Below are 23,396 nucleotides of genomic sequence, written 5' to 3' on the forward strand. Positions count from 1 at the left end.
TATGTATGTATGTATGTATGTATGTATGTATGTATGTATGTATGTATGTATGTATTATTATTATTATTATTATTATTATTATTATTATTATTATTATTATTATTTTCGCATTAAATTTACCAGCCAGATAAAAAAATTTCTGGTCAAGTCCACGGAATAGCAAATGTTACTGTTTCCATTTTCTTTTGAAAAACTAACACAACTATTTAATACATTAACACTTGATTTACTGTAAGTCTTTAACATTAATTAAAATACAATACAAATAGATTAATCAAAATTACCGCATATTTAAACCAACTGTTTGCGTTTCTCTTCCAATTTCGTTTATGATTAATAGTTATAATTTCAATAAAATTTCTATTATTTTTTTTAAAGGTAAATTTGCTGAGCATCTAGAGTCAGTCATCCACCTAGGACTCCAAATATTCTAACACCACACCAGAGATTTTGCCTAAACTCTCTCCATTTCTCTTTCTCTCTCCCTTAAACAAATTTTTATAAATACAAAATTTACATCTCTTCTCAACTAAGCTAAGAATTCCATTTCATTGATTTTGTTCACAACAAGTGGAATAACAACAACAAAAACAAAATAAAGGAATGACCTTTGGAGAAACTGAAAAGAAAGTGAGAGGATGAACTTGGCCTCTATATTCTTCATTTATGCATATGTGTTTTTCTTTTGTTAGATCTTGGTTTCATATGTTCTTCCACATGAGTCCTTCAAACTGACTTCATGCTAACATTACGGATTGTAGTTTTTCAGATTGTGGGTCTGTTTGATCTGAAAAGATTTTGTTTTCCCAGGTTCAAGAATCGATTCTTCATCGATGAATGGAGGATCCGATTGTTTAAACAAATCCAGTAATCCCCACTTTATGTTGATTGCTTGCTGCTACTGGGTTCCTGCCTGATTTTCTTGGATTGGTATTGTTCTTGTCTTTAGGTTAGCTTACTGATCAGATTTCGATCTGTCGGATTTGTCTTTTGATGATTGCTGGTCGGGAAATTTTATTGCTTTCGTGTTTATGCACCAGTAATCTGTTATTAATGGGATTCAGCTTATGTTTTAGTAGTTGAATTAGTCATCTCATTGCATAGTCGATTCACAGATGCTTGGAGTCCTTGCCGATTCTGTCAATGTTTATATTGCTGTCTTTTTTTTGAATTTTTGGCTTCTGTTTCGATGGATTATCACTAAAACTTCAGACAATGGGATTTGAAATTACAGGAAAGATGGAGGTGGATCAAGGTAAGCTTTTTGTTGGTGGAATTTCTTGGGACACCAACGAGGATCGCCTTAAAGAATATTTTGGAACGTATGGAGAAGTGGTGGAGGCAGTAATTATGAGGGATCGTTCTACTGGACGTGCTCGAGGCTTTGGTTTTGTAGTGTTCGCCGATCCGATGGCTGCTGAGAGAGTAGTCAAGGAGAAGCACGTGATTGATGGACGGACTGTAAGTTCATTATATGTCTTATGTGATCAAAATGCACTCAAAATGCTACATTTTGTATTGCCGATAATAGGTATTCGGTGGTGCTAAAATCCATTGTTTTTAATTTTCAAATGTACTATGTCCTAATAATGAGGAGAAGAAGATAACATCCTCTGCTTTGTAGCTGCTAATGGATGTTGTTTGAGTTTAATTATTCTTACAATGATAAATGCACCATTGTCGTCACGTGTTTCTTTTATGGTGCAGGTGGAAGCCAAGAAAGCTGTTCCAAGAGATGATCAATACCTGATAACTCGAAACCTTGGCAACAGCATTCAGGGATCTCCTGGACCTGGACGAACGAAAAAGATTTTTGTAGGAGGATTGGCATCTTCTGTTACTGAGAGCGACTTCAAAAATTACTTCAATCATTTTGGTAATATAACAGATGTAGTAGTGATGTACGATCACATCACTCAAAGGCCGAGAGGTTTCGGATTCATAACATATGATTCGGAGGATGCTGTGGATAGGGTGTTGCACAAAACCTTTCATGAACTCAATGGGAAGATGGTGGAGGTAAAACGAGCGGTTCCAAAAGAATTGTCTCCTGGGCCGAGCAGGAGTCCAGTTACTGGTTACAACTATGGTTTTAGTAGAACCAACCACTTACTCACCAACCATGCCCCGGGATATAATCTTGGCTCACTTGGAGCATATGGAATCAGGATGGATGGTAGATTCAGTCCATTAGCTAGTGCTCGTGCAGGTTTCTCAAATTTAGGTTCTCCCACGTATGGAATTAGTTTAGGCGCCGAGCAAGGGATGAATGCTGGCTTTGCAGGGGCCAGTCCCAGTTCAAGCAACGACATAGGTTATGGTCGTGCTGTGAATCCGTATTTCAACAATAGCCAGGGCAGATATAACGCTCCTATTGGTTATAATGCAAACAACAGCCGCAGTGACTCGTTTTTGCACTCATTATCAATGAACACGTGGGGAAATGCTGGCCTTAATACGTCTCCAAATAATGTTAACTCTGTTCCATACTCTGGTTCTGAGACCAGCAATTTTGGAGTCTTTGGAAACAGTAGAGAAAATTGGGGTGGTTCTCCTATTGCCACATTGTTCGGTGGAAGCTCCTCAGGATACAGGGGTGGAGAAAACAGCAGTGCACTTGGAACAGTAGGACTTGGAAGAAATGGTGGAATGGGATCGGCAACAACATCTTTGTTTGCTGCACCAGGTGGAGGTTTTGAGGGATCTTATCGGGACTTTTACCAAGGTGGATCTAAATATGGTGATTCAACTTGGCAAACTGCATCTTCGGAGCTGAATAGTTCCGATTCTTTTGGTTATGGGCTTGGACATTCAGAAGAGGACATTGCTAGAGATTCTGATTACAGGGTTGGCTATAGCATCCCAAATAGCCGATCCGGTAGAGGTAATACTTTCCCACTCTTGTACAAAATTCAAAACTATTGTTATTTCAAGAGACCAAAACATGTTAGCTATATTGTAGGTTAAAGGCTGGAGTGGATGATTGAGATGAATGTCTTCTTGATGCAAATGTTTTTCTAGATGTTAAAACAGCTACTCAACTCGTGTAATGAATCTTTTCTTTTCTATTACCTTCATTGCTTCTTTTTTTCTTTTACTAAAAGCATGATAATATATGGAACTAACTATCACATTAGTTCATATATAAAGTATCGTTAAAGTTGATATCATTTTAGTAGCTAGCATGGCAAAAAGATATTGGAATTGAAAACAAAAGACACATGATGGTCTAAATTTTTTTCCCATGACTACTTTTCAGGAATTGCTGCTTAGGAAGTTTCGGTTTTCTGATGATAATGTAGGTGAGGAATCCTTTGCAGAAACACATGGATCGTTCAACTTTGCATGTATCCATGGTATGCAAATGTGTCTGACTTGTCGTGCTTTCGTTCTCTTGCAGGATGCAGATGCAACGGGGCCAGGGGTCTGAAATGGAAGTATACCATTTCAAGGGAAAAGGTTTGAGGCTTTATTTTACGGCATTTTGATTAAACTGTGAATCAGATTGCGGGATGTATTCTTGAAGACGATTTCCGCTTTATTTTGTGGTTGCGATTCTTCAAAAGAAGAGAGTGCCATTGGAAAACTAGAGTTAGCTTCTTTGGTTTTTTCACCATTTGCTGGCTAAGTTTTTATTTCCCTTTTTGTCTTGAGACTCATGATTTTTCTCAAGTTTTAATTGTGAGGTTTTTATGCTTGCTTGATTAGCATGAACTATAAGAAGGGCAACCTAATTACCAGGTTCCTCTTTGAGATACCTAAAAACAAAACAGTCAATATGATACATTCATTTAGTAGAGGCTATGTATCTTTGATATATGTGAACGTGAATTTAATGTAATAAAATTGTTTGTTGAAAATTTTAATTTCTTTAGGCACCGTTTGGTTTGAGGTATGGTATAATAAGTAATATATAGATAAGTAGTATAAAAATAAATAAGAAATGATAGTTAAAATAATATTGGATTTGATCGATAGATTATGGTTTATTTGATTTGATTGATTAAATTTTATATAAAATATTAAATGACTATTTTGTCCTTTTAATAATAAATAAAATAAAATTTATATTATTTATAAAGGGTAATATAGTAATTTGAATCTAATAATTTGATTGATGTGAAATAAATAATTAATGATTTGATTGATGTAAAATAAATAGTTAATATATGGATAAATAATATGATGAGAAGAACGTGAGATGGGATGAGATGACTTATATATATATTAGTAATACGGTGAAAAAAACGGTGGCTTAGAGTTCATTTAATATCTCAATCATAGAGACTTTCTGTCTTTTTTCATAATTTTTATAAAATAAATGGATTAAACTGAGGATAAAATAGAAAGTTTGTTTGTAAATATTGTATAAAATAAATAGATTAAAACGAGGATAAAATAGAAACTTTGTTTGTAAATATTGTTTTTTCCATTATATTTTTTAGTATGTATGAAAATTTGTGTTTTTTTTGGGACGAATGATTATATTACTCTCGATGCCACGTTCCTTGTTAACTTATTCGAATGTATCCTTACATACACTTCCTTAAAAGGGTCAGGAAAATTTAAAAAGAAAAAGAAAGAAAGATGAAAAACAGAAACCGCAAATTATGAAAAAGGTCGGGGACTAGAGAACATTCCAATTCCGGAAGCGGAGAATAGTAGACGTGATTTTGGACCTATGAATTTCGATTAGAAATATTAGGCCCGTTAGGACCATAAGAGCCCGCCAGGGTCCAGCTGGCCCAGCCTCCCTTTGCCCATTATTCGTGTATTTATTTATTCCCCACATGTATAATTTCAAGAGGGTAACTCAATAATTCTTTTGTGATACGAACTTCATGGCAGATTATTTATTTATCTTAAATAAACACATTGGGGTAAATTTTGATTATATAAATTAACCATTTTATTCTTATATTTTTTAAAGAAAAAAAAAAGAGATGAGTATCGGAAGTAGTTTATATTGTCAAAGTTTGAGACACTGAAAATTGTTTTCCCTTGTCCGTGTTATTAGGGTTGTTTGAATAGAAAAGGGGGAGAAATGTTGGTGAAGAGCTTGAAAGTCCAAAAAAGAGACTAACTCCATTTTCACGTTGGGAATTGGGATTCCCACTTTCATGTTAAAAATTGAGAGAATCGACAGCAATGAAGCTCTTACAAGATTGTCCGCTGATTGAGGAGTTTGTTTGTTTTTTTTTTTTTTTCTTAAATATTTAAAGTGGAGAAAACTAGAATTCAATCAAGCCGTGTCACCAAAGTTTGCTCTAAACAATCTTTTCTTTGTTTTTTTTTTTTTTTTCCTGAAATTAAAGTGGAGAAAGTTTTTAATATAAAATTGAAGAGAAGTACGAAAATTCATAACAAATATTATATAAAACTGTTGAAAGAAAATTTGATTTGACAACTGTGGTGTTCAAGTATTATTAATTTATTATTGTTTAATGTGTTCCTTCGCACATTATGTATGTATGCATATTAAAAAAATTTGGTTTCAAATTTTTTTTTTTGTGAATTTGGAAAATTATATGAAATTTAAATTTTTTAAACATTGTTTAAAATAAATTTTTATGGTATGAGATATATGATTGTTAATTTAAAAAATGAAAAGATAAATAAAGCTAAGAAAGTTATATTAGATATTATGCATATATCTAAGATGCAAATTTACTATTAAAAAAAATGTTTGATGATATTTTTTTGTTAAATATATATAGTATATTCGTTATTTGAGAAAAAATATATATCTTTTATTTATAAAAAAAATAGATCATCATGTCAATGAGCTAGCAAAAAAATATAAATATATAAAAGGTTTGCAAATGTTAAAAAAACGATTATAGAAAAACTTTGTTAAAAAAAAAAGTAAGACTTGAAAGATCTTCAATATTATCTAAACACAATCTCTAGTCCGAGAATTTTTGTGAAAGTAAACATTCAAGATACTACAAATAACTGAATAAGTAGGACTTGAAAGACGTTCAATGGATTCTAAAGAATATTGCTTCCAAGAAACTAAAAACTCACAAAGTTGCATCCAGTTTGTTTACTGAGACGCAACTTGCATTTTCCTGATTTTATTCCATTATTCTCCATTCTCCAACAATAATGTGAAAAGGGATCAATGCAATATCCCTAGTTACCAGAAGAAACCGAGAAGTTCTCCATCAATACATGTTAACTCGTCGGAAGACGATGTTTCCTGCTTCACTAAGCTTTAGGAATGACCAAGAGAAGACGTATTGCGAATTTGAGAGACACATAATGGCTAATGCTACTGATTAATAGCAAAGATATCAGAATATTATTACTGGTACGAGGTACATTAACAACATAGTAAGCCGAGAACTTTTCCATAGCTTAAAACATTACACATACAATATATTAATGCCAGGTCAGGCAACAATACATCAGCATCAGTCTCCATTCTAAGTACCTAAAGTCACTGTGTACTCTGGAATCTTTCAGTGAAATGCTTAGAAGAAAGCTCTACTGCCGTAGAACACCCGAGATCCAGAGTTCTTTGATGCCGGTGATTTCAGATCTGAACTCGAGTTCTCGGAGCTAGCAGGCCCGCTTTCAAAGTCTACCGGAAGCTTCATTTTGGCTAATGACTCGGTGAATTGCTGCATGCTCTTCATGTACATATCCACAATCTCCTGCTGATCCACCTTCTGCTCTGGTTCGATGTTCACAGTAACAACAGGTTTTACAAGTGCATCATCAGACACCTCAATTGATGCATTACTCTCAGACCTTAAATTGTTGAGATTTTTTTCCTTTGCATCATCTTTAGGAGGTAGAGGGTTTTCCTCATTCAAAGATTTTGAATCCTTGGGAGGGATGGAAGACTGAGAACTCACAGGAAGAGTTGCAGTTGAAGTTCCATTTGCTGACACACTGCTTGAAGGGGAATGAATCTTTGGAGCAGGCCTTAAACTTGGAGTGGCCACCGACAAACAATTCCCGTGCTCATGCTTGATCTCAACCTCCGATGTAACTTGATTTTCGCTGTCAGAACTGACCGCATTGTCTGAATTTTGAGAGTCCAACGTGGTACAGGGCATCGCAAAATACTCTTCAACCATCTTATCATTTTCGTTTGCGATCTTTGGATCAGGAAACTCAATCTTCTCCAGGTCACAAGGAATAGACTCGACAATCTCGGTGTCCTGCACAGTAGAATCATTCACCACAGACTTTGGTGGTGCAGAAATCGGAATAACTTCAGGTGGAGCTCCATCAAACGAGATAGATAACTGCACAAATCCTGCTGGCGAGTGGAATAGATCGGTCGAGGATAGAGAAAACTCCTTTTCCAGCTTGCCATTGTGCAAGAGAATGTCAGAAACTGGAACCAAAGCAAATCCGAGCAACTGATCTTCAAGATAATTCCTCACCCTGCTAAGCATCCATATCTCACACTTGAGGGAGGAATCAACTTTCCGAACATTGAGACGAAGATTCTCGTTGAATACTGGATTTCTCCCACCACCGTTAACGATTTTGGTGGAAACCGCATCTTCAGGATCATTAGTCAGACATAATTTAGCATAAACATCTTGCTTTTGGTAGATGCATATGTTGTGGATGTCCCTAGCTTCATGTATGTAGACCTTCAAAACACCCACAACTTCGTCTAAATTATCCATTGAGGCTTCCTTTCCTTGAAAATCGATCTCCTTTGGCGTGAATCTGGAGTTTTCTAAAGCAACATTAGCATTTTGTTTCTCAGGCTCGACATAAGCGTAAGAACCCTTGAACGGTGACACCACTGATTGAGGAGAATCCATTAGTATGATCCAAAACCTGCAAAGCAATTAACCAGCATAACTATGAATCAGAAGACACATATGTCAAGTGCAACCCCCACCATTCACCGGTTTTCTCCAAACAAAACAACCCCCCATTCTTTAAATAAGAAAACAAGAAAAATTTAACAAAACCACAAAATGTAATGTTTTCGAGATAGTTCAAGGCAGTAAACTAGTTAAACCCGAAAACCCAAATTTGATACCCAGCACCAAAATCAACTGTAAGATATGGATCCAAAGACAAGAAGACAGCCTCTAAGTAAGTGAGAAACAAAACCAGTGGGGAAAAGACGAAAAGTAGGGAATTCACTAAGGATTGGACCTGTCTAATATATTTATAACTAAGAACAGCAAAGTACAAGAACATTCAGTAGCAAAAGAACTTGCGAAAGATGGGCAAGAAAATAACAATTCACCAGATGTAACCAGCCTAAAATCCGAAACCCGGATCCAAATTAAGGAGTAGTTAAGCGAAATTCATGAAGTAAAACCAACGTTAAAGGAAAAACGAAAGACGTATTTTCCCCAATATCTTCAATACCCATGTTCCACTGAAAAGCCAAACACCAGAATCTCAAAAATAGACAAAACTCACCAGCAGTTCAGATCAAGATTTCACCACACACCAATAAAGTCACCAACTTTTTCTCATATATCAACATAACAGTAACAAAGAAAGACACACACCTCTCACGCAAGCATAAAAGCATACCAAAACATCATCTTGAAAGAACCCATGAAAAAACAAATCGAGAAAAAGCAAAAGACGAAATCAATCAAAGCAAAAAAAACGAATAATTTCAAAGAAGTAAACAAACAAAGAACTCCAAAAGCCAAGTCGACTTTCCACTGAACCTGATGCTAAAATCCAAACGATTACAGGCGATTCGAGGAAGCAAGGTGCTAGTTACAGTAGACAAAATGTAATCTTGGAGAAGATTATGAACTTTGGGGCATCGTGCGGTGACATATAAAAGTAAAATGAGATTTTTTTTGTAATTCTTTTCATAAAAATTATTATTATTATTATTATTATCAGCCTTTTTTGGCCTTTTTTTGTCAGCTTTACCGTGAATTTGCATTAGGGTCACGCGATAAAGAAAGGCAATCCAATCAGAAAGCGTTTGAGTGCGATGCACATTTGCAAATTGGGTTCAGGCACAATCGGAGCGTGGGAATCACGTGCTTCTCGATGTGTTTGAAAAGTTAAATTTCACCCTGTCATATATGGGTAATATCTTAATAATAGATATCATGTTCCATGATTTATCATGTCAATAATATATAATTAATTACACCTATATGTAAAAACAATAACTGTTGGATGTATGATTTGGATATTATACATATGCTAATATCTCCTCTATCATTTGAAAACTCCAAAGTGCTATGCGACTCTATGTCGCCATTTTCAGCTATTATTCCTACATTTGCGGATTGCTTTCACACCTACTCATTTATTACTATTTTGTTTTGCTAATTATAGCTTCACTCCCCTCATTAATGAAATCAATTATTGACTTTAAAAAAAATGAAATCAATTATATATGTATATGTATTAATATTTAAAAAATAATTTTTTTTAATTGATGGAGCTTGTTTCATTATTTCCATCATTATAAAAAGATCTATTGAATTAACATAATAAATCTACTTAAATATTAGATGTAAAATATTCATGTTTATAGCACAATTTTTTTAAATATGAATAAAATAGGAACGAATTCAACTTTAATTTGACTACAATGATAAGCGTGTGAGAAATAATGCTTTACAGTGTTAATTTCCATCCGTTCAAAGCATTTAATAGCTTTGGTGACCACCAAATGTCGAGACTTTTTTTTTTTTTAAACAGTCAAATGTCGAGACTTGGTATGGTATAGTTGAGAGACCTAAGTTATAGTCTTCAATGTTTTGATTTTTTATAGTGTCCATACAAATTGGCGATATAATATCTAGAAATGTGTTTTGACACTTTTGGCAAGTTAGTCCAGAACATTTGACAAAACGATTTTTATTTGATCGTGAATTTGAAATCCAACGTTATCGATTTCAAAAAATTGTTTAAAGAATATTATTTTTTTAATTATCTATTGTGTTTCACTTGGTTCTTGGAGTTGGTCTATCCATACCCTAAAACTATATAACGTGAGACATTCATATTTCAAAGAAAAGTTCACGTCAAATAATTCGAAACTTGATAACACGAAGAAATAGAAGCAAACATTCAAAATGTAACGTAGACTTTTTCACTTAAATAAACATGTAGTCTGCATATTTTCTCAAATAAATGTGACATTGAATTATTGATTCAATTTAAGACACAATATTTTATGCTCATATCTCCATTAAATGTCATCTCATCATGATATCTCAATATAAAATCTATGTTCTATTTTTTTTCTGACTATTATTATCATCATGATTTTCGGGCTCTAATATATGCATAATTATTAGTTCCACCAGTTCATATTCCTTTCTTTTTTCTTTTTTCTTTTTTTTTTCTTTTTCTGATTTGAGTTGCGCTAACAACAATTATGCAACCTTTTTAGCATTCATAACCCTCTTAATTTGTACATCATCACGAATGAACTTGCCTACCAAAAAAAGTTGGCTATGATATTTGATGGTCTAAGCCTAGGGGTGAATTAAAGTGCACGCATTACAATATATATAAATCCAATTCGCCAAAATTCAATACACAACTTAAAACACTCATTATACAAAATTAAAATTAAAATTTTTTATGTAGACTTTTTTCAGTTATTTAATAAATCCATATGAAAATATAAATATAAATAAACCTAAATATATGGCACGTGTAGAGATACAAAATAATTTTTCCCAACTCTTAGAGCCATCCGCCTAAATTTTATATTAAATTTGTTAAGGATTATTTATGGCGTTAAATGGGTTTTATTGTTGACTTGAACAAATTTTAGGTTGCACATTTTTCTTCTTTAAAAATTTAACGATCTCGTTAAAATTCAAATTTATTTTACACAATAGTTTGACTAGTCAATTTATTTGACAAAAATATCACCCCGATTTTGCCTTTTCCTCACTTTTTTTCAAGGGGGGCCTATTAAGATTTGACGAGTTGGGAAAAAAGACATTTTATTCCCACTTTTCATAAGTTATATTCCCTACATTTTTGAATTCTCACATCTCAATCAGACCTTTAACCTTTTGAAATGTAACTAATTTTGAAATTTTTGAGATAACAAAATAATCGAAAACCTCTAACCGGAGTTTCGATTGTTCAAATAATAATATTTAAATAAAATTGACCCTCAAAAGAAACTTATGCATGCATGAGTCAGAGACACACTGACCCATACAAAATTTAAACCGCTAGATATATATGAGAAGACAGACTCGAAAGGAATAACATGACTCAACCCCTGATTATTACTCCCACAATATTTGTTGATGAAATGGTGTACCTCTCGATTTAAACTCTATTAATTTTACGAGCAGTCATGACATTTGGACTCTTGTTATTCTCGAATTTCTTTTATTTAAGAAAATTGAGCGTGTGCAAAAATTATTTGTATTGTGTGAGAAAATAATACTTATTATGTGTTAATTATATTGTCCACGTTTTCTTTTTTGTTTGTCCCAAATATATAGTCATACACCATATTTAGTAATATTTGTTTACACTTCTTTATTAATATATCCCTATTAACTATACCTTGAAAATTGTGCAATCATTTTTAATACATTAAATAGGGATAAAATAAAAAGTTTATATAAAATTTATTTTTCCAATAAATTTTTTTTAATTTATGTGAAAATTAAAAAAAAAACAACATATATGACATCATGATATTTGTTTTGACATTAATTTAATGACACTATTAAATGTCGTTGACTTTCTAGGACACCTATTTTGACTAATGTGGAAAAAGAAATCTAATAAATAACTGCTTGATTTTAAAGCAAGAAAATGATATTATTTTGCAAACGTGATTTATTGGCTACTGCATCATTTCATAAATTAATTTAGTGTGTGTTGAGAGATAACAATTGTGAATTCAATCAGCGTAAAAAAATAATAATTTCATTATACGTGCATCATTTCATAAATTAATTTAGTGTGTGTTGAGAGATAACAATTGTGAATTCAATCATTGTAAAAAAATAATAATTTCATTATACGTGTGATATTATTGTCTTCGTTCCGGCAAAATTCAGGCAACTATACTCTGCCCAAATCGACCCATTGATTTCTATTTTTAAAAAAAAAATAAAAAAAATTGACCCGTTAGTTTTGATGTGAAATGGCGTTAATGAAAATGCATTACAAGGAATACTTTCCAATTGGAAACTTCTGGTCGAGGAGAAAAATAGATCAATCTTTTTTAAAAAATAAATAAATAAACACATCACTAAAAATTAAAATTATTATTATTATTATTATTATTATTATTATTATTATTATTATTATTATTATTATATAAATAAAATATACGTAAATATTTGACTATTTGGTACTCTTTGAATACGGCTGGTTGGCATTTATTAAGTGTTTATATTGGCCCATTGCCATTTTCACATCCACCAAATTGCTCTCACACGCACGATGTTTCTTCTTCCATAGGAGCCCATTATTGTTCTCCTTGTTGCCAAAAACTCAAATAAGAAATCATTAACGTTACCAATTTAGTTGGTTTGTTTATGGAAGAAAATTTCAATTCTAATCTTGTATGTGTCTATGTATGTGACATTTTGGGGGCTATATTTGCATCATCATCCCTTGTTAAAAATTAAAAAAAAAATCTATATCTAAAATTAATAGTGTGTTAAACCATATGTTTTCAAAAACTTAACATTAAACCCCCATCAGATTGAATAAATGTGAGAGAATTTGTAGAACATAGAAGGTGAAATGTGCTATATTTTAAAAAAAATAAAAAATGCATTAGCCTATCAATATCTCTTAAGGAGTTTTACAACTTTTAGAATTTTCGTAGGAAAGATTAATGCAATTAGCTCGATATTTTATTCATGTAAATCTCGTTAATGCAATTATAACCAACTATATTTTGACAATCGATTTACTCCTTCTCCTTCCGATCAAATCATGTGATTAAATTGCCAATGTCATCGTTAAGTTTTTTATGTGGTTGATAAATACCTCGCGACATATATGTTTGTTTTAAAATATATAAATAAATATAAAAATTAACAATGATACTATTAGTTTAATAACATGATTTAAAGAGAAGACCAAAATTTATAGTCGAAAATTAGTTATTGGACTATAAAAGATTCAACAAATATACACAACTTAAAATGTCACCACCAATGCATGCTAAAAATACCACCTTCAAAACATGACTAAGAATATCACAACGATTATATATGACTAAAATTTGGCATCGTACTTTTATAAAATCACATTTTATATTAATCCAATTTCCAAAAAATTATTATTTGTTGTGAAAAAGTAAAAATTTATGGTAAAAATTAAAAACTCCAAAACTCAAAATATATCAAACTCTACACTTTATAATATTTTTCTCTCAACTCAATTGTATTTTTCATCACAAATGAAGACCTATTTATAGATCCACATTTGAGATTAGTCCAAAAATAAATACATCATCATCTACATCATCACACACTAATTTTTCACATTTTACAACTCAATATTCAACATTCAACATTCAATATTCAACATAATATTAATAATAATAATATATTTTTCAACACTCCCCCTTGTGATGATGATCATGATATGATGACTGTCTTCATTACGTGTTTTATACTGCCTCGTTAAAAACCTTACTAGAAAAAACCCAGTGGGATAAAAACCATAGTAAGGAAAAAAGAATGCAGCCACGTAAACTCCCCCTCATGTTAACATGAGTGATTCTTCACATATTCCGCAGAATGCGCATCCCAATGTTGTATATATGCTTTCTGAATATCGTCGTGGGAAGTGCCTTTGTGAAGAGATCTGATGAGTTCTCACTTGATTGAATATAACAGATATCAATATCTTTATTTTTCTCAAGCTCTTGAGTGTAGGCAAAGAACTTTGGGGGTATATGTTTTGTTCTGTCACTTTTGATGTATCCTTGTTTTATTTGAGCAATACATGCAGCATTGTCTTCATACAACGTCACAGACTTCTTGTCTACTGATAATTCACAAGAAGTTTGGATATGCTGTGTCATTGATTTTAGCCAAACACATTCACGGCTTGCTTCATGTAGCGCAATAATCTCAGCGTGATTTGATGAAATTGTTACGAGTGTTTGTTCCTGTGAACGCCAAGAAATTGCGGTGCCTCCACGAGTAAACACACATCCGGTTTGGGAACGTGCCTTATGTGGATCAGATAAATATCCAGCATCGGCATAACAAATGATACTTTGATTGGTGTCTTTTGAGTACAAAAGTCTCAAATCTGTCGTTCCTCGTAAATAACGAAATATATGTTTAATTCCGTTCAAGTGCCTCTTTGTTGGATATGAACTAAATTTTGCCAATAAATTTACAGCAAAAAATATATCAGGTCTAGTGCAATTTGCAAGATACATAAGGGCACCAATGACACTTAGATATGGTACTTCTGGACCAAGAATAACTTCATCATCTTCACATGAACGGAATGGATCCTTTTCTATGTTTAATGATCTTACAACCATTGGAGTACTTAATGGATTTGATTTATCCATATTAAAATGTTTAAGGATCTTTTCTGTATAATTTGCCTGGTGAACAAAAATTCCACATTCTTTTTGTTCGATTTACAAACCCAGACAATACTTAGTTTTTCCAAGATTCTTCATTTCGAATTCTTCCTTCAAGTACATCATAACTTCTTGAATTTCTTTATTCGTTCCAATGATGTTTAAATCATCAACATATACAGCAATAATTACACATCCAGATGTTGTTTTCTTGATGAAAACACAAGGGCATATTGGATCATTTACATATCCCTTTTTTATCAAGTGCTCACTTAGCCGATTATATCACATTCGGCCGGATTGCTTTAACCCATATAATGATCTTTGCAATTTTACAGAATAAAATTCTCTGGGTTTTGAACTTTGTGCTTCAGGCATCTTAAATCCTTCAGAGATTTTCATGTATATATCACTATCAAGTGATCCGTATAAGTAAGCTGTAACAACATCCATCAGACACATTTCCAAATTTTCAGACACTGCCAAACTAATCAAATATCGAAACGTAATTGCATCCATAACAGAAGAATACGTTTCTTCATAATCAATTCCAGACCTTTGAGAAAAACCTTGTGCAACAAGTCTAGCTTTATATCTTATTATTTCATTTTTCTCATTTTGCTTTCGAATAAAAACTCATTTGTATCCAACAGGTTTTTACACCTTCAGGTGTGAGGACTATAGGTCCAAAAACATTGCGTTTATTTAGCGAATCCAATTCAACCTGGATGGTATCTTTCCATTTTGCCCAATCATGACGAGTTTTACATTCACCAAAAGATTTTGGTTCATGATCCTCGTTTTCATTTATGATGTCACATGCCACATTATAAGAAAATATCTCATCAATATCTTCTATATCTCTTCGGTTCCATATTTTTTCAGTATTAATATAATTGATAAAGATTTTACGATTCTCGTCAGTTTGTGGTTCTGACAGAACATTTTCATCATCAAGTGTTTTTTCTGCAACAACATTTTCTATTTTATGATCATCGTGTTTCTCTATGCCTTTTCTTTTCCGAGGATTTTTATCCTTGGAACCGATTGGCCTTCCATGCTTCGAGCATTTTATGACATCACGAGTGTCTTCAATTTATTTCTTTGGAATTTCAATTCGAGCAGGGGCATTTACAGCATGTATATATGATTTTGTTACCCTTTTTGTGTCTGCAAATGCATCTGGCATTTGATTTGCAATTCTTTGCAAGTGCACAATTTGCTGCACATCTTTCTCACATTGTTTGGTCCTTGGATCCAAATGTAACAATGATGGTACATACCATGTGATTTCTTTTTCGATGTGTTTCTTTTCTCCCCCTAACATTGGAAATATTTCTTCATTAAAATGACAATCAGCAAAACGTGTTGTAAACACATCGCCTTTCTGAGGCTCAAGATATCGAATTATTGATGGGCTATCATAACCGATATAAATACCGATTTTTCTTTGAGGACCCATTTTTTATCGTTGAGGTGGTGCAATAGGCACATACACCATACATCCAAAAATTCTCAGATGAGAAATATTTGGTTCTTTACTAAATGCAAGCTGCAATGGGGAAAATTTATGATATGCACTTGGTTTGATACGAATTAATGCCGCAGCATGTAAAATTGCATGTCCCCATATAGAAATAGGGAGTTTTGTTCTCATAATCATTGGTCTAGCAATCAGTTGTAGGGGTGGAATCGGGTCGGGACCCGTCCCGTAACCCCCTTACCCGATTCCCATCCCGATAGGAATTGGGATTTTTTTTTCTCCCGATCCCACATCCGAGATGTGTCGGGACCCGAATGTTCGGGATCCCGTCGGATCGGGAGAGGGTAATCCCGAATAATATTTTTTTTAAAAAAAAAATCTATGAAAATATTTTTTTGAAAAAAATTTATGAAAAAAATCAAACAATTTCTTAATACATTACAAATAAATTAAAATTTCTTTATATATAACCATTAAAAAACTAAAACATTTTTTTAGTACATTACAAATAAACTAAAACAACTACTTGATTAATAAAAAAACATATAATTATTCATAATAATAAAAAAAACAAAATAAAAAGTTATAACTCAATGTTAATATTAAAAAAGATAAATATAAAAAAATTATATGATATATAATTATAAAACATTAATATTAAAACATAAAATTAAAAAAAAATCATTTTTTTAATTAAAAAATATTATTAAAAAATATTATTTTTATATTCGGGTCGGGTCGGGAATCCCGTCGGGAAGGGTTTCCTATCCCGATCCCGATCCCGATCCCGACATTGATCGAGTCGGGAAAAATTCCGAACACTCGGGTCGGGAAAAGTTCGGGACGGGAAAAATTTGGGACGGGAACGGGTTGGGAATCGGGACGGGTCGGAATTTTTGTAAAATTTGCCACCCCTAATCAGTTGTAGACGTTTAATCAATGATTCAGCTAATCCATTCTGTGTATGAACATGAGCAACAAGATGTTCAACAGTAATTCCCATTGACATACAATAGTCATTGAAAGTTTGGGAAGTAAATTCTCCAGCATTATCAAGTCTTATTTTCTTGATTGTATAATCGGGAAATTGATTCCGCAATTTTATTATTTGAGCCATTAGTTTTGCAAATGCCACATTCCGAGTTGACAATAAGCATACATGTGACCATCTGCTGGAGACATCGATCAATACCATAAAATATCGAAATGGTCCACATGGTGGATTAATTGGCCAACAAATATCACCCTGAATACATTCAAGAAATATGGGTGATTCTGTTTGGATTTTAGCTGGCGATGGTCTTATAATAAGTTTTCCAAGAGAACATGATTTACATTGAAACTTATTATTCTGAAAGATCTGCTGGTCTTTCAATGAATGACCATGCGTATTTTCAATAATTTTTCGCATCATTATTGAACCAGGATGTCCCAATCGATCATGCCAATTGATTAATATTGAAGAACTATTAACCACCATATTTGATTCGATTGACCTTATATGTGTATAATATAATCCAATAGGGAGCATTGATAATTTTTCAACCACATATTTCTTTCCTGATTTATATGTGGTAAGACACATATATTTCTGATTTCCATCAGTTATCGTCTCAGTATCATACCCATGAGAATATATGTCATTAAAACTCAACAAATTTCTTTTTGATCCTGGTGAATATAAAACATCATTTATAAAAAAATTTGTACCCTTAGGTAACAAAAAATGTGTTTTTCCACAACCTTCAATCAAGTCTACATGACCTGATATTGTATTCACCATTGTTTTTGTTGGTTTTAATTCCAAGAAATATCTTTTATCTCAGGAAATGGTGTGCGTTGTACCACTATCGGGTATGCAAACTTCCATGGGTTTATCTTTGCTCATAGCATTTTCCATACTTCAAAAAAATGCAATAAAAAAAATCAAGGACAATATATATATATATGCAAAATATAGCATGTTTCATAAGAATGCATGAAAAATATAGCATGTTACATTTCAGTCCCACCAATATATTAATCAATGTTCTCGAAATCATTTGAAAAAATCGACAGCATTGAAATAAGTTGAACCACTTAAATGGTTACTGTTTTCAACAAAATTGGTCTCTTTTTCTTTCCCATTTATCGATACTTTAAAGAGCTTACATAAATGCTCAGGGGTACGTGACCAATGTCTTGGAGTGCCACATTTATAACAAGCACTTTCATATCTTTTTGAGTGATTTTTATTTTCACTCATATTTTCATGCTGCATTTTTGGGTGATTCGTGACGTTCTTTTGAGATTAGTTATTGAAGTAACTATCTCGATTATTTTCATATTCACGGCCGTGACCACGATCGCGATCATTTCTACGTCCACGTTCATGACCACATCCTCGACCTCAACCAAAATCTAGTTTATGCCTTTTGATTTTGGTTTTTATTTTTACTTACGACATTTTCTTCTGGAAACGCCGTAGATACATTGGGTCGAGATTTATGATTTCTCATTAACAATTCTTTGTTCTTTTCTAGTGATATCGAGAGCAACAAATTCAATCTTTGCCAAATTTGACATGGTGGTACTAGAAAAATAACAATGTATTTTATTAGTTAATTTCCATTAATATGACAATACAAAATAATGGAAGAACGAAGATTACAAGTGCGTATACAAATAGAGAAAAAGTATGTGGTGGAAAATCTCTGGTGAGTACAAGACTCGTGAGCATGATGATCATAATTGTTATGAAAAATAGCCTTAGAAATGCCATCATCTTCATCTTCGAAAAAACCGAGGAGAAAATATTTTGAGAGAAAGAGTGAATTTTGGTGTGATTGAAAATGAGTTTGAGTGAACATATTTATAGGCCAAAAACTAGCCGTTTGTGATCATTGAGGGTAAAAAAAATCGAGTATATGTTGAATAATAATTCGTGATAATGATGCAATGCATATAATGATAATCATAATTAAATAATTATGTATATCACATCACATTATTATAAGGTCAATGTCGTAGACAACCTTTTATATAATATTGTGAAATTATACCAATATACACTACAAGAAAAAAGACCTACAGTGACACTTTCTTAATGACATTTTTTAAAAAGTGTCATTATATATATACATATAATGACATTAATTAAAAATAAGAAATTTAATAAAATAAAAATCCTATTAAGTATATTATCATGACATTTTTACAAAGTGTCACTAAAAATATGGCCCTTTTCACGCCTAATAATTTTTTTTTTCTCTTTTTCAAAAAAAAAATCATTTTTTCTACCCCTCCCTCCCGATCCCGCGCCTAAAATCCCCAAAATTTTTATGGAGCGCCCTAATATTTTCCGCCGCTAGCTCCAACAATTCCATTCTGTCAATTGGAATCCCATCTTCCCTTGACCCTCCCCACACCCGAATCTTCACTCATCATCGGCTCTTGCACCATCTGTCAGCAGCACCGCCAACCTCAGCATCTGCCCCCGCCGAGGTTCTTATTTCTTCTCCCTTCTCTCGCAATCTGGTCCGGGTCGCAAGTTTTGTGCTCTATGTTCGAGTGTTTTATTGTTGATTTATTTGATTTATGGTGGTAAAAACGTTTCGATTTTGACAAAGCACAATTTTTTTCGAGCTGGACTTGAGTTTTTCAGCACCGTGCCATTCAACCATCTTGCTTGGGTATGTTCTTGATTTTGTTTGGTCATGGTGAAGTGTTAAAGTTGATTACAGTACCTTTTCATTTATTTACAAGGCTGCCAAGTACGGTTTTATTGGTGCTATGTTTTCAAACTCGAACTAATTTTATCAAGAACCGCACTGCCCTAGTTCGACTCGATTCAATCCGATCAAGTAGTCAAAACCCATAATGTACCGATTGTTTAGAGTACGATTATAAGTGGTTGTATGCGCAAAACAAATTTCAATTTGAGGAAAATGTGAATATGTTCTTGATTTTGTTTAGTTTAATTAAGTGTTAAAGTCGTTTCCAGTACCTTTTCATTTCTTTAGAAGGATGCCAAGTAAGTTTTTGTTGGTGCTATTTTCTTCAAAGTCTGATTAATTTTATCAAGAACTGCTCTGCCCTAGTTTGACTTGATTTCATCCAATGCGATCAAGTAGACCAGACCCATAACTCTACTGATTGTTTGGAGTATTTTTTTTAAGCGAATGTATGCACCAAAAAAATTTCAATTTGAGGAAAAACTGAAACTTAGATTTTATACAAAAAAATTTGACTTTTTTTTTGTTTTCAACTGAAGGATAAAACTAATAACTTTCCATAACTGTAAAATGAAGTCTTGGGTCCTAGGGAGTTTTGAGTCTCACTAACATAGTTAGAACTTCGAAGCGATGAGTTTGATTCAGCTTCTTGAGTAATGTTAATGAAAGACTTTGTTCCTCCATTAGTCTTGCTACGGTTCTTTAATTTGTAGTATGTTATTTTTTTTATTTTTTCTCAATGTCTTTTTTGAGGATAAAAGGGATGAATACCTCTGGTTTTGAATTGACTGCCATTTTTTCTGGTTCTTTTCAGTTGCTGGAGCAAAGCATGTTGTTCTGGAAATTATGTCCCATTTTATTGAATTTGGTTTCTGTAAAATTATGTAAGTTTCCTCAGTCCATAGCTGATATCATTCTGCCTCTTACGTGTCCATTCTAATTTGGTGTGGTACTTTCTCATGCAAGACACTACAAAATGAGTTCGATAGATTTATTTTCAAATCTTCAAAAAAATACATGTGGGTTAGGGCATGAATAGAGTTTATGGTTTTTTTATTACATATAGGACAACCAAAATGTCATTTGCTTACGACTGGATGGTGCCTTTTTGTTGGTGGAAAGCGATTGTTAACAGGAGACTCGGTCTCGTTCATTAGGTAAGATTGCCTATTTCTTAAATAGTGATGACTTTTTTGCTCAATACATTTTAAGTGAACATATTAGTTGCTACTGTGTATACCAAATAGAGCATGAGATAAAACATATTTAATTAGTTACTACGAAACCAAGTGGTGTTTTGGCTTGGGCAATCAATTCAAATTAATTTTAGTCATTTTTAGATATGCACCAAACCAAAAAAATTTCAGGAAAAAGTTTGGTACCAACACCATGCACAAACCTGACAATTTTGTGTTATTTAAACGATTATATGATTCCACATTTCTATTGGATACTCGATTATTTCAATTTGGTTATTATCTATTTTATTTAAAAAAATATTAAAGTTAGTATACACATATAATTTCTGACACTTGAACATTTTGAGAAAACCAGATTTTTTTATTTTACAAATTTCTTATGCTTTACTTCAAAGAAAAATGTTGTTGTAACATTCATGATTAGAGTTACAGGTAATTTTCTAAAAGGATGAAAAGAAACAGCTTCTCCTGGGTATAAGACGGGCTAACCGACAACAAACCAACTTATCGTCATCTGTTTTATCGAGTGATAACATGTATATCGGAATTCTAGCTGCAGCCCATGCTACTACAAACAATAGCCCTTTCACCGTATTTTACAACCCCAGGTCAGTGACTAGTCGTTACATATTTCTGTAAAGATTTTTTTGATGGAGTGTTTTGACTTGTTTACTTGATATATCACTTTTTCATTTTCATGCAGAGCTTGTTCATCAGAATTTTTCATCCCTATAGCGAAGTACTAGAGATCAGTTTGCAGTAATCAAATATCTCTTGGTATGCGCTTCCGCATGATATTTGAAACTGAAGAATATGGGACAAGAAGGTGGTGGTTAATGTGTTTTATTTAAAATTGTTTTGTGTCCTTAAATTTATTTTAAAAAAATTTAACTCAATAAGCATATCATATTCACTGCCAATCAATTAACTAGCAGTCAATCAATATTTGTTTTCAATTTGTTGGGAACATACTGATTACTTTGACCTTTATTCCTTGTGATTCATTCCTAGTACCATATTTGTTTTCATCAAATCCTTTCTTTTGCATTTTCATGTATATTGGATGTTCTGTCTCGATAAAAAGTCTATTTGATTTGACGAAAATTGTGGCAAAAGAAGTTGTTCAATGCATGGATGCTAATACTGAAGTAAGGAGACAGATGTTGGGACCAGATTGGTGTGAAATAAAAGTTTTAGTTGTCCTAGAACAAGAAGAGAGTTTCATTAGGTCATATGATCTTTTACAAAAGTTTGGAGATGCGATTAGAGGAAATGTTGTTTGGCCTTATCATCTGGTATGATATTCGAATTTTCAGTTAATTATTTATTGTATATACTCGTCATGTTATTGTCTTTTTAAAACAATATCAATTGTATTTGCAGTTGAAAGTTAATGAAAAAGACTTTTACTAGTTGCATTTGGATAAATGATAGGTTGTCAATTTCTCATTTGGTACGATATTCATTAGTTTGAATTTAAATTTTTTTATTTATGTGAATATTTTATACATTATATTTAACAAATATATGAATTTTTTTTTTATAGGTGACAAGATTATTGGATTGTGTTTAAGATGAGATGGTTGAAGACGCACTACAAGTTTGCTGATGTTTTTCTTTATGAGACTTAGTTTTTTTATTTGTTCTTAAACTAAATAGTTTAGATACATTTGTTGTTGTATAGATATTTTTTGATGTGATAAAATTTGTCATTAGTATCGCACATTATTGATTAATGCAAGATGAATGTCATTTGATTTTTATTTTAAAAATTTTATTTATATTTATGTTAATTTGTTATATGCGTGAATTATATAATGAAAATTTTGAAATTTGACGACATTATAGTGTATGAAAATTCTTTATGTCACAATAGCATATAAAATCATGTATATAAAAATGTCATAGTAAAACTCATATGATGACATTTCAAAAGTCATTATAAATAACTATGAATGACTAACTTTAATGTCTTTATAGGTAAGTATAATTGACATTTATAAGTGTCACCATAAATTACATAATGTGGCATTTTAAATTGACTTTATAAGCTATATATAGTGACATTTTTTATTGTCACTATAAGTAAAATACATGATACTTGTAAATGTCCTTATTAATGATTTTAAAGGACACATAAACTTGTCATTATTATCATTATAACAGGACAAATATAAGTGTCGTTAAAACATGGGTTTTTCTGACATTGCATATTGTCATTATATTATTATTTTTGTGACACCTATGGAGTTGACATTAATACCATCTAATGACATTACATAATATCACCAAGGCTAAGACGACATTAGAATAGAGGACATCTTTTGAAGATGTCACTAAAACTTTAATGTCACCAAAAGTGGAATATAATGACATTTATGAATGTCATTATAGCCTTTTTTTCTTGTAGTGATAGTTAATATCAAGTTAGGTATAGTATATCATATCACATTATTATAAGATCGGTGCCATAGACAACC

The 23,396-nt window shown here is 32.3% G+C and overlaps 2 protein-coding genes across 11 annotated transcripts; one reads left to right on the top strand and one right to left on the bottom strand.

Moving 5' to 3' along the window:
- The first annotated feature begins 429 nt into the window (after nucleotides 1-429).
- On the top strand, nucleotides 430-3,825 carry LOC140860160 (heterogeneous nuclear ribonucleoprotein 1-like). 5 transcript variants are annotated; one of them, XR_012143613.1, is made up of 7 exons: nucleotides 430-630; nucleotides 811-930; nucleotides 1,235-1,461; nucleotides 1,708-2,884; nucleotides 2,963-3,046; nucleotides 3,260-3,302; nucleotides 3,401-3,825. XR_012143613.1 is itself a non-coding variant. In XM_073263003.1 (6 exons), the coding sequence occupies exons 3-5, from the start codon at nucleotides 1,240-1,242 to the stop codon at nucleotides 3,271-3,273; spliced, it is 1,413 nt and encodes a 470-aa protein (XP_073119104.1). In that variant the 5' UTR covers nucleotides 430-630; nucleotides 811-949; nucleotides 1,235-1,239; the 3' UTR covers nucleotides 3,274-3,302; nucleotides 3,401-3,825. The 5 variants fall into 5 exon arrangements, 3 of the variants coding, with proteins under 3 accessions (XP_073119104.1, XP_073119103.1, XP_073119105.1); XR_012143614.1 differs by having other exon boundaries at nucleotides 3,260-3,298; XM_073263003.1 differs by lacking the exon at nucleotides 2,963-3,046 and having other exon boundaries at nucleotides 811-949.
- Nucleotides 3,826-6,269: 2,444 nt separating this feature from the next.
- On the bottom strand, nucleotides 6,270-8,903 carry LOC140863961 (uncharacterized). Of its 6 annotated transcripts, none has more exons than XM_073267784.1 (2): nucleotides 8,884-8,903; nucleotides 6,270-7,809 (listed from the first exon to the last, which is right to left on the bottom strand). In XM_073267784.1, exon 2 carries the CDS (start codon nucleotides 7,791-7,793, stop codon nucleotides 6,477-6,479), a length of 1,317 nt encoding a protein of 438 aa, XP_073123885.1. In that variant the 5' UTR covers nucleotides 7,794-7,809; nucleotides 8,884-8,903; the 3' UTR covers nucleotides 6,270-6,476. The 6 variants fall into 6 exon arrangements, with proteins under 6 accessions (XP_073123885.1, XP_073123881.1, XP_073123880.1 ...); XM_073267780.1 differs by lacking the exon at nucleotides 8,884-8,903 and adding an exon at nucleotides 8,670-8,812; XM_073267779.1 differs by lacking the exon at nucleotides 8,884-8,903 and adding an exon at nucleotides 8,502-8,663.
- Nucleotides 8,904-23,396: the final 14,493 nt, after the last annotated feature.

This window comes from Henckelia pumila, chromosome 4 (genome assembly GCF_033568475.1).
Source record: "Henckelia pumila isolate YLH828 chromosome 4, ASM3356847v2, whole genome shotgun sequence".
NCBI classification, from domain to species: Eukaryota; Viridiplantae; Streptophyta; class Magnoliopsida; order Lamiales; family Gesneriaceae; genus Henckelia; species Henckelia pumila.